Here is a 14270-nt window from a genome sequence, read left to right as displayed (position 1 = left end):
TACAAACGAGATTGCAAACAAAACTTACTTCTCCTGTTTGGTCTTTTATCTGTGTAACCTGTAATCATGGGAAACAGTATCTTTGCAAATTGCTGCAGACACGTCACTGATCTAATCTTCCAGACACACAGCTTTAATTCGTCTGAGAGGGCCCCTCTCTTACCCAAATCTCCCATTAGTTGCACTGCACCTCCTGATGTCTCCCTCCCTGTTCAAATGAAGTTAGATGTCTCGGAAGCTTGCAAATGCATGCCACTGTATCCGGACATTATTCTCAGCAATGCATCGAATGAAAGTCTGCAGAAATGGCCAGAATATGTTCAAGGCTTACCCAAGGAGAAGGGCAGCGAAGAAACGATGAAGGCCTCTGAAAACAGCTGCTCAAAATTCAGTGTTGCTGTTGCTAGCTTAATAAAGCAGGCAGAGGCATCTTCTGCTCTGGCCGTCCTTCCTGTCGACCTTGAGAAAGGATCAGCTACACAGTTAAATTATTCTCAGTCACTTGAGGCCTGCCAGAATTGCGGGAAACTTGAGGCCAATGGCCTAGACTCTAAATCGTGCAACCAGGAAGAGCCTGTTGTTCCAGCTGACAAAAGAGCTGCAGCCCACAGAATGCCTGTTGTTGATTGGCAGCAAAACCAAGACCTCTCTAAAAGGGGAAAAGCCTCCAATTTGGAACCATCGTTAGCCGCTCCAGGTGTCCAATTAAAACACACAACTAACGTTTCTAACTTGGGGAGCTGTGAAACGGTTGAAATGCCTGAATCTAATCTCTCTGGAAAGGCAGAGAAAAGCCAGAATATCCAAGAGACAGTCTTGTCTGTTGTTACAGATGAGAATACACATATGATCCAGGATAAAAGCACTTGTTACTTACCGACCAATCCTGCAATTGGCCTAGATGATGAGTTAAACCTTGATCCTGATCTTGAAGGGAGCACACTGCCATCAAAGCAGAAGAAGAGGAGGAGGAAAAGGAAGCTTTGTTTTTTAGGTGCTTGGGGAGTGACTTTTTATTCTTCCGGGTGTGGGTGTGTTTTTATATATAATATATATATAAAATGTCCTTATGAGGGGAGAGGTATGCTGGGAAGAAGTAAAGTTCCATTCAGACTCTGTATTCACTCCCTTAAGGATCTCAGAACTTTTTTTCCTTTTGGGCTGAAATATCCCATGTTTGCTCTGTCACAAGGTGACTTTATTTATTTATTTATTTAGTTTGCACAAAAGCTTTTTCCTTTTTCCATTTTATGAAAGCAAACTTTCCTCAGGCACAGAACTCAATCACTGCAATCTAAACATCTGACTTCACAAGTGACTAGGGCTCAGTAAGGAATAGTTGCGGTATGAAATTGCAAGGTTGTGATCTTTTAAAGAGATGTTATGTGTTCAGTGGGTCTCTTTCCTACGTGCAGCTCTATGGTAACGTGCAAAAATTGCAGGTTTGTGTAGAACTATACTTAGACACAAGATATTTTAGGGTGGCTAATTTTTAAAATCCAAGTGTGCATTTGCACTTGTGCAACCAACTGGGGTTATTTTTTGCATCCAGCTCCCTCCCCTGGCTCTTTACAAGAGTAAGCTATTGCAGTGTTACATTTATGCATTTATACACAAATTAGGAACTGCACAAGAAACACTAACGGTCTGCATATAGAACCAGTTGGTCCTATTTATTTTATATATTGAGGCACGATGCGTACTTATGGGCAGTCTGGATGAGTGAATATGAAAATTTTGTTCCGCGTGTGTAAATATAACATGAAGTTTACAAGCTAACTTTTAATTTCTTCTTTTGCAGAGAGGTAGCATGATTTGATGACTAAAGCCTAGTAAGAGAATGGAACCCTAACCGTGGGCCAATGTCGCTCTCAGGGTGAAGTTCCGTGGTTAAGGCGGGGAAGAGAATAAACACTTCTGTGGCCATTTTCCCCCTTTATTTTTATTTTTCAAGGTCTAGAATGTTCAAAGTGGTGGGTGGGAGGATGTTGTCTTTGAGGTTGTGAAAGATACCTGCTAAATATGGTCTTCCATGTGATTCTGCCAACTATATGTGGCTATCGCCTGTGCATACATAGTGTCACAAGGTGTGTGGTTAGACCAGAGTGTGTGCAAACTTCTGCATGAAGAATTAAGGTATTTAGTCTGATATTCCTTTTATTTTTAGGCAAATCCAGCCCCAGTTTATGCATCTCCCGATATGATTCTGCTGTTCAAAGGCCAGAGCTGGATTACAAGGGGCTCTTCACATTATTGCACTGAAGGCAGGCCTGGGGAAGGGAGGGATCAGAAGTACAGCTCTGTAAGTCTTTGGCTCCGTTTCCCTCTGGATGGGCAGGGTTATCTGGGCCATTGTGGATGAAACGGCCTCTAAGCAGCTCTGCACTTGCTCTGTAGACTGGGGCAGGATCCTGCTCCTCCTCCTCCATCTTCCCTGTGCTTAAACTGGGAGCTGTGCAAAGGATTAGCCCCTAGGTCCGGGCAACATGGCAAAAGAGTCGCAGCTGGTACTGTTGGATAGCTGCACAGTTTAGTTCTCTTTCAGTAGATCCCGTCTGGTAGGTAAAATAAGTGAGTGAGGTCAGTGAAGGCAAGCAAGGTAGCTTAGTGGAGGGTTCTGGTGTGATGTCATAAAACACACAGGAGCCGAGCTACTTGGAACTCCGTGCGGGATCGGATTTGCGTTTCAGGTTGGTACTGTCCACAGGAGGCAGTATCCGTAACAATAAACCTGAGTGATATGTTGCAGGAGCACTCGTGTGTGAGCCGTTACAATGCCAGTCTTTAGAAATAACGTGTTTATTTAAAACTCAGGCCAGCTGTGATCAGCTTGTTGCTGAATTCTACCGAAAAGGTGCTTAGGAGTTTAGCAGACATGCTGGCTTCTGTTCTTAGTGGAAATGCTTTGGAGAACAGGTTTATGTTCCCCCCTGCTCACACCCCCCCTTCCCCCCCCATTTAGCTTCTTTCTGAAAACTGAAAAGGAGTACTTGTGGCACCTTAGAGACTAACCAATTTATTTGAGCATAAGCTTTTGTGAGCTACAGCTCACTTCATCGGATGCATACTGTGGAAACCGCAGAAGACATTATATACACAGAGACCATGAAACAATACCTCCTCCCACCCCACTCTCCTGCTGGTAATAGCTTATCCAAAGCGACCACTCTCTTTACAATGTGTATGATAATCAAGTTGGGCCATTTCCAGCACAAATCCAGGTTTTCTCACCACCCCCCCCCCCCCCACACACACACACACACACACAAACTCACTCTCCTGCTGGCAATAGCTCATCCAAACTGACCACTCTCCTTACAATGTGCATGATAATCAAGGTGGGCCATTTCCAGCATAAATCCAAGTTTAACCAGAACGTCGTGGGGGGGTTAGGAAAAAACAAGGGGAAATAGGCTACCTTGCATAATGACTTAGCCACTCCCAGTCTCTATTTAAGCCTAAATTAATAGTATCCAATTTGCAAATGAATTCCAATTCAGCAGTTTCTCGCTGGAGTCTGGATTTGAAGTTTTTTTTGTTGTAAGATAGCGACCTTCATGTCTGTAATTGCGTGACCAGAGAGATTGAAGTGTTCTCCAACTGGTTTATGAATGTTATAATTCTTGACATCTGATTTGTGTCCATTAATTCTTTTACGTAGAGACTGTCCAGTTTGACCAATGTACATGGCAGAGGGGCATTGCTGGCACATGATGGCATATTGTCTTAAATCTAAATATTAGTCACTTAAACCTGGGATCAAAGTGATAACCCTGTCAGGCTTCTGTTTCCACCCAGATTATTGGAAGCAGAGTATAAAATTCCTGGGGTCAAAGATTCTGCTCTTCTCTGCCCCTGTGAATCTGCAATAGCCACATTTTCTGCTCCATTACTGCTGCTCCATGGTGTTGCACTGCTGTAAATATGAAATTTTTGGTCCTGAATCCTATCTTGGGTTCAGCTAGGAAGATGGTGGGAATGCTTTTAGCATGCTGGGGTTCTTATTTGTTTGTATCATTGTGCCAAGTGTGCATTTCCAGTTTGCAGACATGCTTAAAAGCAAGACAAGTGTTTGGAGTTTGGACACCTATTTCAGACTGTGAAGACATGTTTGTACCCTCAGAATGAACCTGCAATCACAGTGGTGACAGGTTCATGCTTAAGATGAGTAAGGACAAAGTAGGTTTTTGATTCCTTCATCTTTAACAGTCTGCTGATAGTGTTGCTAAATGCAGGTAAGGGGATACTAAAAACCTTACTTTATTTTGACAGTGTCGCCTATTTCTTAAGTTTGGGATGTAACTTGTTAGCAGGTTAATTTGGGACTGCATTTATACTGCTGTGTCTTAGGCCTGAGGATGAAATCTGCAGTAAAGTGTTTCTATTAAAAGGCATCATTGTTGTCTCTTGAAGTAACAGAATAACTTCAGCTCAGTGGTTTTCAACCTTTTTTTCATTTGTGGATCCCTAAAAAATTTCAAATGGAGGTGCGGACCCCTTTGGCAATCTTAGACAGAGTCTGTGAACCTCCAAGGGTCTGTGGATCATAGATTGAAAACCACTGACTTAGCTATTGGATACTTCCCTGGCTTGTTTGAACATTATGGATGTAAATTTCTGATGTTCCATTACCTCTCTTTCTTACAGGAAGTAGATTCAAATTCAGATATGAAAATGGCACCTTGGCAGGGACCTTGATCTAATTGTTTTTGGGAGGTGCCTACATCATGTGTGGGTTCAGTACAAATAGAGATAATCACAATATGGTGTCTTGTCTCAATATTTTTTTGGTCTGTCCATGTGAGTAGATAGAAACTAATTCTTCTACTTAAACTGTTACATCAGGTGTGATGTAATTTGATCAAGCACTACAGGGTTCTCTATTCCCTCTAAAGAGTTGGTTTTCACCATAATATTTTGGTTTGCTTGTTTTTTCAACATAGTGATCAGCAGAACCTGAACACAGGTGAAGATTGTGATGTGAACCAATGGCCCAGAATATTTAGTTACTGCTGAAGTGTCTGCCCAAAGAAAACGTGGTTCAGTCACTTTAGTAGAGCCTGTGAGGATGGGCTTTGACCCAGAGGATTCTTACTGTAAGTGTGTATTGTCACTTTAAATAATAGTTTTAACCTCCAGGTTCTTCTAACAGTTGTGACCACAAAGCAGTTTGGTTAGAGGTTTAATGTAGAAGTAGAATGAATGTCCATATTTCTGTTTATAGTGATAAGATCAGGATAAGAAAGGAGGGGCTTCTGGCCTAAGGCTTCTGAAAAGAACACAACCAGTTCTCAGTTGTGATTCAGTAAATTACCCTACCGTATTTTTAAAATATTTTGTGTTGCACTTCCTTGTACAGAGTAGGGGCTCAGTCCTACAAACACATTCGTTTGTAAATTAAAACCTAAAAAACACAGGAGAGATGCCCAGAAATGTTTTGTAATTTGAAGAAATGAGTAACTTTACTCATGTGATATATCCATTGCTAGAATAGCACAACACACTGGTTCCAGGTTTGGACTGAGAGTTATAAAATAAAACTGCATTGCCTCTAAGAAAAAAGCCTAGCTTTTCTTCCTTTTTTTTTTAATCCCTTTCTTACTAACCATCTTAAATTTTATTGAAGGTGAACTTGTAAAATTTATTTTCCTTTCCCTCTTTGTGCTGTTTGATTACCTCAGGCATTTCTCTGTGGGAAAACGCTGGCATAGCTGGCGTTGTTTCTGTGTGTCATTTCCCTTTCTATCTGCTTCTACAGAGCAGCCGTAAAAGTTGGTGACTCCTTTTAAAAGTGGGTAGGCGAAACTTCCATGGAAAGCTCTTCTAGGCTTTGTGAGTCACTGTAGAGGATGCGATGCTTACCCTGAGGAGACACCCCTGCAGCGCTCCAAGTTGCGGTTGCAACGAAAGAGACCGCTTGTGTGGAAACGGCAATGTCCTGAAAACCCTTCCTGATTTGTAAAACCGTCTTTCTTTTCCCGAAGGCGACCTAAACTATTGGGTTAATCTACTGCTCTCTTTTGGTGCAGGATTAATTTCTTGCTCCTCAACGTGAGACCATGCTGGCTAGAGCTGGATCATGTGGTGCAAGTAAGCCTTAAACTGCCACCTCTTTGCTGCCCCTCCCTGCCCCATAGCTTTACCAATTCGTATCCTTTCGTGATGGCCAGTGGGGAGTATATTGCACCATATTGCATGATGGCAGCTCCTTGATGTGGCGAGGTCTTCTAGGAAGCAGTCCACCAAAACGGTGCTCACACCATTATTTTGAAACTTTTATAGCCCTGGAAAGTCATAAACAGAAGCTGAATTATTTAGAAATTTAGAATTTATTTAATAGAAATAGCCCTGAATTTATGTAGGAAAGCTCATATGCAGCCTCTCCTTTGATTGGGTAGATGGAGTTTATAGCACTTATCTATGACCAGTTGGTGTTGCTCAGTTCACACTTGGAACCGGGGTAGTCCTGGCTTGCAGCATTTTTTAGCCCATGATGCCTCAGCAAAAAAACAACCACCACACACTAGCAGGAAAATGAGTGGCATGCCTGTCTCTAGAACTGCCCACCTCTGAGCAAGTCGGTTAATTTCCCCTTGCTTTTTAGGAAACTTTACTTACTTGCTGGGAACTTAGAAGTGTTTCCAGTTGACGTGTTTCCTGCCTCTGTAGCTATAGAAAAAGGTAGTAATCTTGGAGAATGTCAATTGGCCATGTTCCTCTCTACGGGCTATGATGCCGGAATGGCTGTTGTGTCCAAACTAGGTATCTCTGGTGGGTCTGTTTGGGTGGGATACCTCCTCAGTGAGGCTAAGGGGAGATAGACACGCGTGTGCAGAGCAGCAAATGTTGGCTTGATTATAGCATCAGTGGGATCCTGGTGTGAGGCCTGCTGTACTAAGCCCATACAGTTTGCCAGGGCTGCAGGCAAGAGCTTCAGGGTGGCTGCTGGGTGGAAGAGCATAAAGACTGGCCTTTGCGGGTCTGGTGACACCAAGTGAAAGCTCCCCTAAGTCTAAAATAGCTTGTTGTACATGGGGCCTGCTGTAGCACCCTTGGGGCTAAACCCTGTCTCCCCACCTACACGTCCGCTAGAGTACAACAAGGGAGAACTTCCCCCTCCGATTGCAGGATCCAGCCTTGTCCTAGGCTCCAGAAGTCAGGTTATATGGGAGGGGAGGGATAGTGCTGTCATCGACGCTAGTAACCCAAGAGGTAGCATTTCAGGGGCATCCTGTGGCCTCATCCCCCTGTGCACCAGGTTGTCTGAAGGGAGCTCTGCTCTATAGGTGTAACAAGGAGTGCCTCTCCCCAGGCTCTGGGGATGTGCATTTCAAAGACCCAGCTTCTCGGGTCACTGTTGCTCGGGCAGTGTGTCCGTTCCTCTTTCCCAGGATGGCTTGGGCATGTCAGAATCCTAGTGGAGCCTTTAGTCAGCTCTGCTCGTAGGTTTCTGTCAAAGCACAGCATGCGTGGGAGACACATGTAGAGGGACACTAAACATTAGCATCTGGGCAGTCACTGCCGATGGCACCAGAGGCTGTTAAAACAGCTCTGCTGTTTACCCCGTCCCATTGGATAGGGAGAAATTGTTTCCTGTCCCATTTCTTGCACCTGCTCTCTGTTGTAATTTGGCCTTGACAGTCATCTGCAGGTAGGAGGCCAATAAATTAGGAGTGATCTTAATCTGAAGCCATAATACCAGAATAATAATCCGATGGGAGAGAACGCTTAGCGCTTTGCTGGCATTAATTACTTAAGTCTCGTGGCCCCTACAAGAGGCAGGCAAGTAAATATGTTTATCCCCATTTTCCAGATGGTAAAAGTGAGAGACTGAGTGGTTACTTGACCATCTTGGGGCTGCAGAAGGAGCTGATGCTTTGCGGCTAGGGTGGCTGATGCTCACTGATTGTATTGAAGCGTCACAATGCTTGGTTTCACCTGAATCATCTACAACAATGAAGTGGCATGTTAAAGGAGTTTAGGCAAATGCTATGAAATACCCAGAAGTGCAGCTGGGGATGAGATAGTAACTGCCTAGAAGCAGTAGAAATGTAAAAAACCTATCGAGGAAGAGGATGATAATTTCATTTCACAGCAGTTTTTGAGGTTTTGACATTCGTTTTAGTTCTGTATTGGAACAAAGAAAAAAACCTTTTTAAACCCCCCTCCCCCCTCCCAAAAGAAAGTATCTTTCGATGTGGGCTGTCTCCTGGTAAGGAGGGAACCAGAACAGAAGTTTTTCACCCCAGATCACTCTGAATCAGGCAGAGCGGGGATTTATACCTGGGTCTCCCGCATCCCCGGTCATTGTGCTTAACCACCAGGCTACAAGGTGACACTGTCTCTCCTTAAACCATCCTAATGAAAACTTCACTGAGACTGATGTGCCGCTGGCAAAAGCTTTCAGCTTTTAGGAAACAGCATATTTTAATTAAATAAAATTTTGTGTAGCTCTTTTATTAGATCATCCAGGCCAGCCCCTTCCTTCATGACCAGTACAGTAATATTCTCCCTACCGCACATTCCCCAGTGTTCTGCCCAGTCTCATTTAAATTATTGAGCTGTAGGGATTTCACATGACTCTCTAGGAGCATTATGGATTTTGAACAAATCACTGCTGTTATCACGCTGCCAATGGCCAGTTGTCCTTGAGTAAGAATCTGTCTGTGTCCAGGCAGCCGCACCAGGGTGGGCATGGAGGAACTGCAAAAAAACCAAGTTATTTCGTTTTGCATGTGTCAGGTGAAGTGGTGTTCTTCACGCAAAGTCTCTCCCATTGTACTGCAAGACATCTGCAAAGTAATTTTAAAATGTAAAGAGTTATGTGACGCACACAGGGGCGTGGGAGCTGTTTGTGTTTCTGTGAAGTAGCTTGGGTCCCACGTGACATGTGGGTTAGGAATGCAACTGCCCTCTTTTAGCTGAACAGGAGAGCAAGGGAAGGTATTTAAGAACCCACGTAACTTGTTGGTGCACAGGTTACAGCTGCCCTCGGGCTGCAAAGCACCACACACCCATCTTTTCATCAAGAAGGTTCTTAAAATTGAACTGAATTTTTCTAGGCTGAGCCATTCTCCCTGTTTCTCTTTTTTTTCCCCCTACCTCTTCCCTGCTGATTCGGCTCTCTTTGGGAGATGTGTACCCCTTGGGCAAGGGAAAGGGTGTTAAGTATGCAAGTGGTAAGGTATGGCACACCTATTTCTATTAAACATTAATTGTATGGGGGCGGGGGGAATCTAATGACTTGGGCTTTTTTTAAACCACAGATTGTTGAAATGGAGGTCCCCGGCTTTTGGTAGCCTGGTATGTTAAGCATCCTGAGGCGACTGGCTTTATTGTTTTGGGGCCTTGCTAAATCTTTCTTTCCCCTCTCCCGCATTTTGACTAGAACACCCATCTGGCATGGCTTTAATGAACGGTGACGGCTCTTACGAGCACCTCAAGGAGGAGAGCAGGCAGAATGGCCACGAGGAGGCTGACCCAGGGGATGATGCGAATGACCAGGAAGTTATCGTCATACAGGACACCGGCTTCACTGTCAAGATCTACGCTCCGGGGATAGAACCCTTTTCCCTACAGGTGAGCGTCTGTTGAGGAGATGCAGCAATGGCAGCTGGTTTAGAACTAATTGAGGTGAGAGCGGGGGAGAACAAGGCGGTTATAAGGGCAAGACCCGGACTGGAAAAGGGGCTTGTGCCCAGATTGGCTGACCCTTGCTGGCTTGCGTGTTAATCATTTATGCCGGCATATAGTATGACACTTGCTAAGCTAATCAAACACTAACTAATTAATCCTCTCAACGCATCTGTGTGAGGGAGGAAGGTAGGTTCGGCATTATCCCGAGAGGTGAGGGGAGCGGGAAGAAGAGAGATGTTAAATCACTTGCTCCAGGTGTTGGGGGAAGGCGGGAAAGCAGTGTCAGGGCTGGGGTTAGAACTCTGTTTCCGTGAGATCTCCCTATTTCGGAATACACTGCATGGCAAAAGCTAACCAGAAGCCTCTGAGGTTGGTGCCCGCACATCCAACCTTCTCTCCCAATGAGTGAAGGGGAAAGAACAGGTGACTGGCAGCTGTGTTTTGGCAGAGCGACACTTGCAGGAAGTCCGTTTAATTTAATAATGACCCTTAGCCAGCATCTCATGGTCACAAAGAGGCCTTTCCTCCATGGCTGGCTGTTTTTCCCTCTCCCTTTCCAAATCTTGCCCGAGGACAATGACCCAGAGCTAGGTAGCGGTGCTGAGACAATGCAGAGGGAAAGAAAGGAGGCTGTATGAGCAAAGGGAAATGTAGTGTTGGAGGCTGCCTGGGGCAAACCTGTGGAAGCTTAATTGACAACAAGGAGGGCGTCGTGCCCTGGATCCTGAAACAAACGGGGAGTCAATGGCGCTTGGAAGACGTGGCCGCATTTCTCAGCGCGCCTGCAGCAGTGTGCTTTTCCCTCTAGTACCTGGTGCGTGGTTGTTAGCCTTCCTACGACCACACCTTCCAACCCTGTCCGTGTGGGCAGTGGCTTTGCTTCGTATGACGAGGCCGCTCCAAGAGTTCTTTCCCCTCTCCGTTCACGCACCACCAGGCTAATTCTCTCCCCTTCATTCTAGTCCAGTGGCATGGTGTTTCCAGGTGTGCACAGCAGGATCCAAGGTTAAAAATCATTCGGGATCCAAAGTCCGGAGCTTGGAGAGGCAACGTGAGCTCGTGGGAGGCAAAGTCAGGCTGAGCATGTTGGGTCAAACAGCCGGCCCTTCTAGCTGCTCAGAGAAGGGCTGCCTTGCCTGGCAGGATGATCAAGGGAGAGATCTGCTCATCTGCCTTCCTCTGGGGCATTGACAGCTGCTGTGAGATGGGGCAGGTTCCTCAGCCTTGCTGCAGCGAAGTGCCGAGGAGGCTGTGAAAAGTGGGCCAGTCCCTAGCGGCAGGGGTGGCCTCTGTAAAGGCATTGTCACGCCCTCTCTCCCACCTCACCCCCCAAAAAAGGGATGATAATCCATAGTCTCTTTGGCTTTGGGTCGCTAGGATTCCTGGCAGATGCTTCTGGGACGGTGCTAGGCTGTGTGCAAAAATGTGCTGTGATGGAGAGTTAAGATGAGTTCCTGCTTGTGGCTCGAAGGGCAGGGTTGTTCCAGAAGCTCCTTTTTGTCACCGGAGTTGGGGTGAATCTACTAGCGTGTGACTCATTGACAAACATCTGCTCCCGCGGATCGGGATGGGCTTTGATGGGCTTGGCGGCTGTTGTACTTTGGCACTGAGAACAGCCTAGGGAAAGTGTTTTCCCAGAGGCGTGTGAGTCTCTAAATACGGGAAACCGTATCTACCTGTGGCCAGCAGAAAATACAGTTAAATGATCTCCCCAGCGCAACCAGATGAATCTGAACTTGGCTCCTTTTTCCTTTAATTCCTTTTGCCTGTTAGTTTTAATAGGCTAATAATAGCAGGGTATGCTGTTTACAGCAGCTTATGTAAACCATCCTGGGTCTGCATAGCTTGAGAATGGCCTAAATGATGTTTGAAGGGTTAGACAGGAGCCTCGGTAGGCCAGTCACGTAAGTCAAGACAACTTTGTCTGTTGCTGAAGCTGCATGCTTGAAGGCTGAATTTTCTCCCCAAGATGCAGTATGGCTGTACGTGCATCACGTTGTGTGTGCAAAGCAAATTAGATAGGGGAAATAGCCATCTCGGTTCCTAATTATCCATTTTGCCACTGGCATCCTTAAAAATCTGGCCCCAAATACTTAATATTGGTGTAATCTTCCCTTGTTCACTCTTTTCTAGCCAGAAATGCCCAGGACCCTATGTGCACGGCGGCAGCAAGCCATGACATGCCCGTGCTGCATGTTCCATGCCTCAGAACCACAATGGCTGATACTTTTTGGGGGGTGCGACGGGAAGCAGAGCAATGTGGGAATGTTTCTCCCCCCCCACCAGGTCCAAGAGAGCATTGAGGGAGGGTTAAATCCGACCTTCCCAAACTCATGAGAATGCAGTGGGCCACAAATGCGCTAAAGCCATCATCTTCTGCACCACAAAGGGACAGGCCATGGAGAGACCATGCTTGGGAATTAGGAATCCCATGCATGCTACGGAGCAGTGCTCCTTGCCAGCACTCCCCACGGAGATATCCCTGGAAACACAAAAACCTAGTAACTTGCTGGCATGCTGCACTGGTAACTTGGGTGGCAGAGAGATGGCTAACCTCCTCCATCACAGAGACAGGAAGGAGGTGGACCTGAGTGTGTAACTCGTTTGATTTATTTGTTTTGTTTTGTTTGTTTGTTTTTTAAGGTCTCTCCCCAAGAGATGGTGCAGGAGATCCACCAGGTGCTGATGGACAGAGAGGACACCTGCCACCGAACTTGCTTCTCTCTGCAGCTGGATGGGAACGTCCTGGATAACTTTGCTGAGCTGAAAACCATTGAAGGGCTGCAGGAGGGGTCGGTGCTGAAAGTGGTTGAAGGCACGTTCTATAAACTAGGGGGGCAGGGGAACAGTCTGAGTGATAGAAAATGAAACCCCTGGATTGTCTTTCTACAGACTTAGTGCCAGTGAGGACAAGGTACTTGATTGACATCTCTGGAGATGGGGAGGGGCCTTCTCCATCCCCACTGCCACTTCCTCGCCTTAGCCCTCACTTGTCAGGACCAACCCCATGGCCCATTCAGTCCTAGGCCCCTCTGGTGACAGGCCACAAGAAAATCTCTTGTGGAGGTGGTTCTTGCAATGTGACCCCTTTCCATGGCTGGGGACTGGACTGAGATCGAACTCCTTTCATGCAGGCCACTGAGCGTCTGTCGGGTGGGGGATAACTTCCTGTTGCCACTAGTCTTTGCACCATTAGCCTACAGGTGAATGGCTAGGTAACCAGCAAACTACTCCTTCCCAGGTAGTATCCACAAAAGGTGAAGTTAATAATATAAAGCAAGTAAGGCCCTGGGAGGGCAGCCATTGCACAGTGCGGGGTGCTCCTGTATCCAGTGAGCTTTACCCATGCCAACTATACCAGGGGAAAATGCCATTTCATGGCTGCCCCCATACCTAGAGCAGTACACACCAGCAGAACAGTGAAGCGTCCAATGCCATGCTGAGTCATCTTTTAAGGAACCTGGTTATTGGAGTTTGGGCTTACGGGCTTTACTTGCTTCCCAAGAAAGCCCCGAAAGCTTACAGATTAGGTCAGGCGGCGTGCAAGACCTTCACGCCAGCAGAGGTGCCTTGTCATGCTGCAGCAACCAGCAAGTGGATGGTGATGTAAAATTGCCAGTTGCCGTTCGTGCTTGTAACGAGTCCCTCACTAAGGACAAGCAAGTGAGGCACAAGAACGGCTGTAAAATGAGGTGGGCGAAATTAATCCCTGGCTGAACTCCCTTGATATTAGCCGAGTGTATGTGTGTGTGGAGACCTTTGAGAGCCACAATGAGAGTAAACTGTTGTGACCCTGAGACACTCTCTCCTTCTGATGATCAGAGCCCTACACGGTACGGGAAGCCAGGATACACGTGCGTCACATTCGGGACCTTCTGAAGAGCCTTGACCCATCAGATGCTTTCAATGGTGTGGACTGCAACTCGCTCTCGTTCCTGAGCGTCTTCACGGAAGGAGACCTAGGAGGTATGGGACAGAAGGCATCTCGGGTGTGACGAACCCGTCGGCTGCGGTAGAAAATGCAGCCGTTCCGCCATGCTGACTGTTTAATCGGTTAAAGCGCTTGGTTTAATTGATGGATGCCCCATATCAGTGAGGCCTAGGGTAAAACTCTCAACACTCCTTTCCTAATATAAATAATTTATTGTTAGGTGGTAGAGAGAGACTCTGTGGAGTCAGGAGTCCTGACTGCTCTTCCTGGCTCTGTCACTGGCTGCAGGCCACTTAATGTGTACTCTGCCTGTCTATATTAGGTGCTTATGTGGCTTAAATGACTGCAGTATGTGGGTGCCTCGTGCTTTAATGTGTTTATCCTCACGGGACATAGTGAGGTAGAGCAGTACTATTCTCCCCATGGGGCAGATGGGAACTGAAGCACAGAGAGATTAAGTGACTAGCCCAGCCTCACACAGGACGTTTGTGGTGGAGCGGGAATTGAACCCGGGTCTCCCAGAGCCCAGGCTAGTGCTCTAACCCTTGGACTATCTTTCCTCTCTGGGGTGGGTCTGTTTGCCCATCTGTAACATGAAGGCCTGTTAACCCCTCAGGGCATAGCTGGACACTCTTTCCCAGGCTCTTACTTAAAGGTGTGCAGTGGGGAGAGTCCAAGGTGGGAGGGCTGCTTCTCTATTCAA

At 46.4% G+C, this 14270-nt stretch overlaps 1 protein-coding gene across 2 annotated transcripts in view; it reads left to right on the top strand.

Moving 5' to 3' along the window:
• Positions 1–14270, top strand: part of CLUH (CLUH binding protein of NUMT mRNA) — a 55410-nt gene that overhangs the window by 12442 nt on the left and 28698 nt on the right. Inside the window, exons 1-4 of one of the 2 annotated variants that reach the window (XM_077836478.1) lie at positions 42–994; positions 9389–9579; positions 12280–12451; positions 13459–13602. In XM_077836478.1, the coding sequence (XP_077692604.1) occupies positions 67–994; positions 9389–9579; positions 12280–12451; positions 13459–13602 (1435 nt within the window). In that variant the 5' untranslated portion in view covers positions 42–66. Of the gene's footprint in view, positions 1–41; positions 995–9388; positions 9580–12279; positions 12452–13458; positions 13603–14270 lie in introns of those variants that run through there. The other variant, XM_077836479.1, reaches the window with a different exon arrangement.

The sequence above is a fragment of the Eretmochelys imbricata genome, chromosome 17 (genome assembly GCF_965152235.1).
Source record: "Eretmochelys imbricata isolate rEreImb1 chromosome 17, rEreImb1.hap1, whole genome shotgun sequence".
Taxonomy (NCBI): Eukaryota; Metazoa; Chordata; order Testudines; family Cheloniidae; genus Eretmochelys; species Eretmochelys imbricata.
The sequence above is the reverse complement of the archived record's forward strand: the minus strand, read 5'-3'. Positions and strand labels throughout refer to the sequence as shown.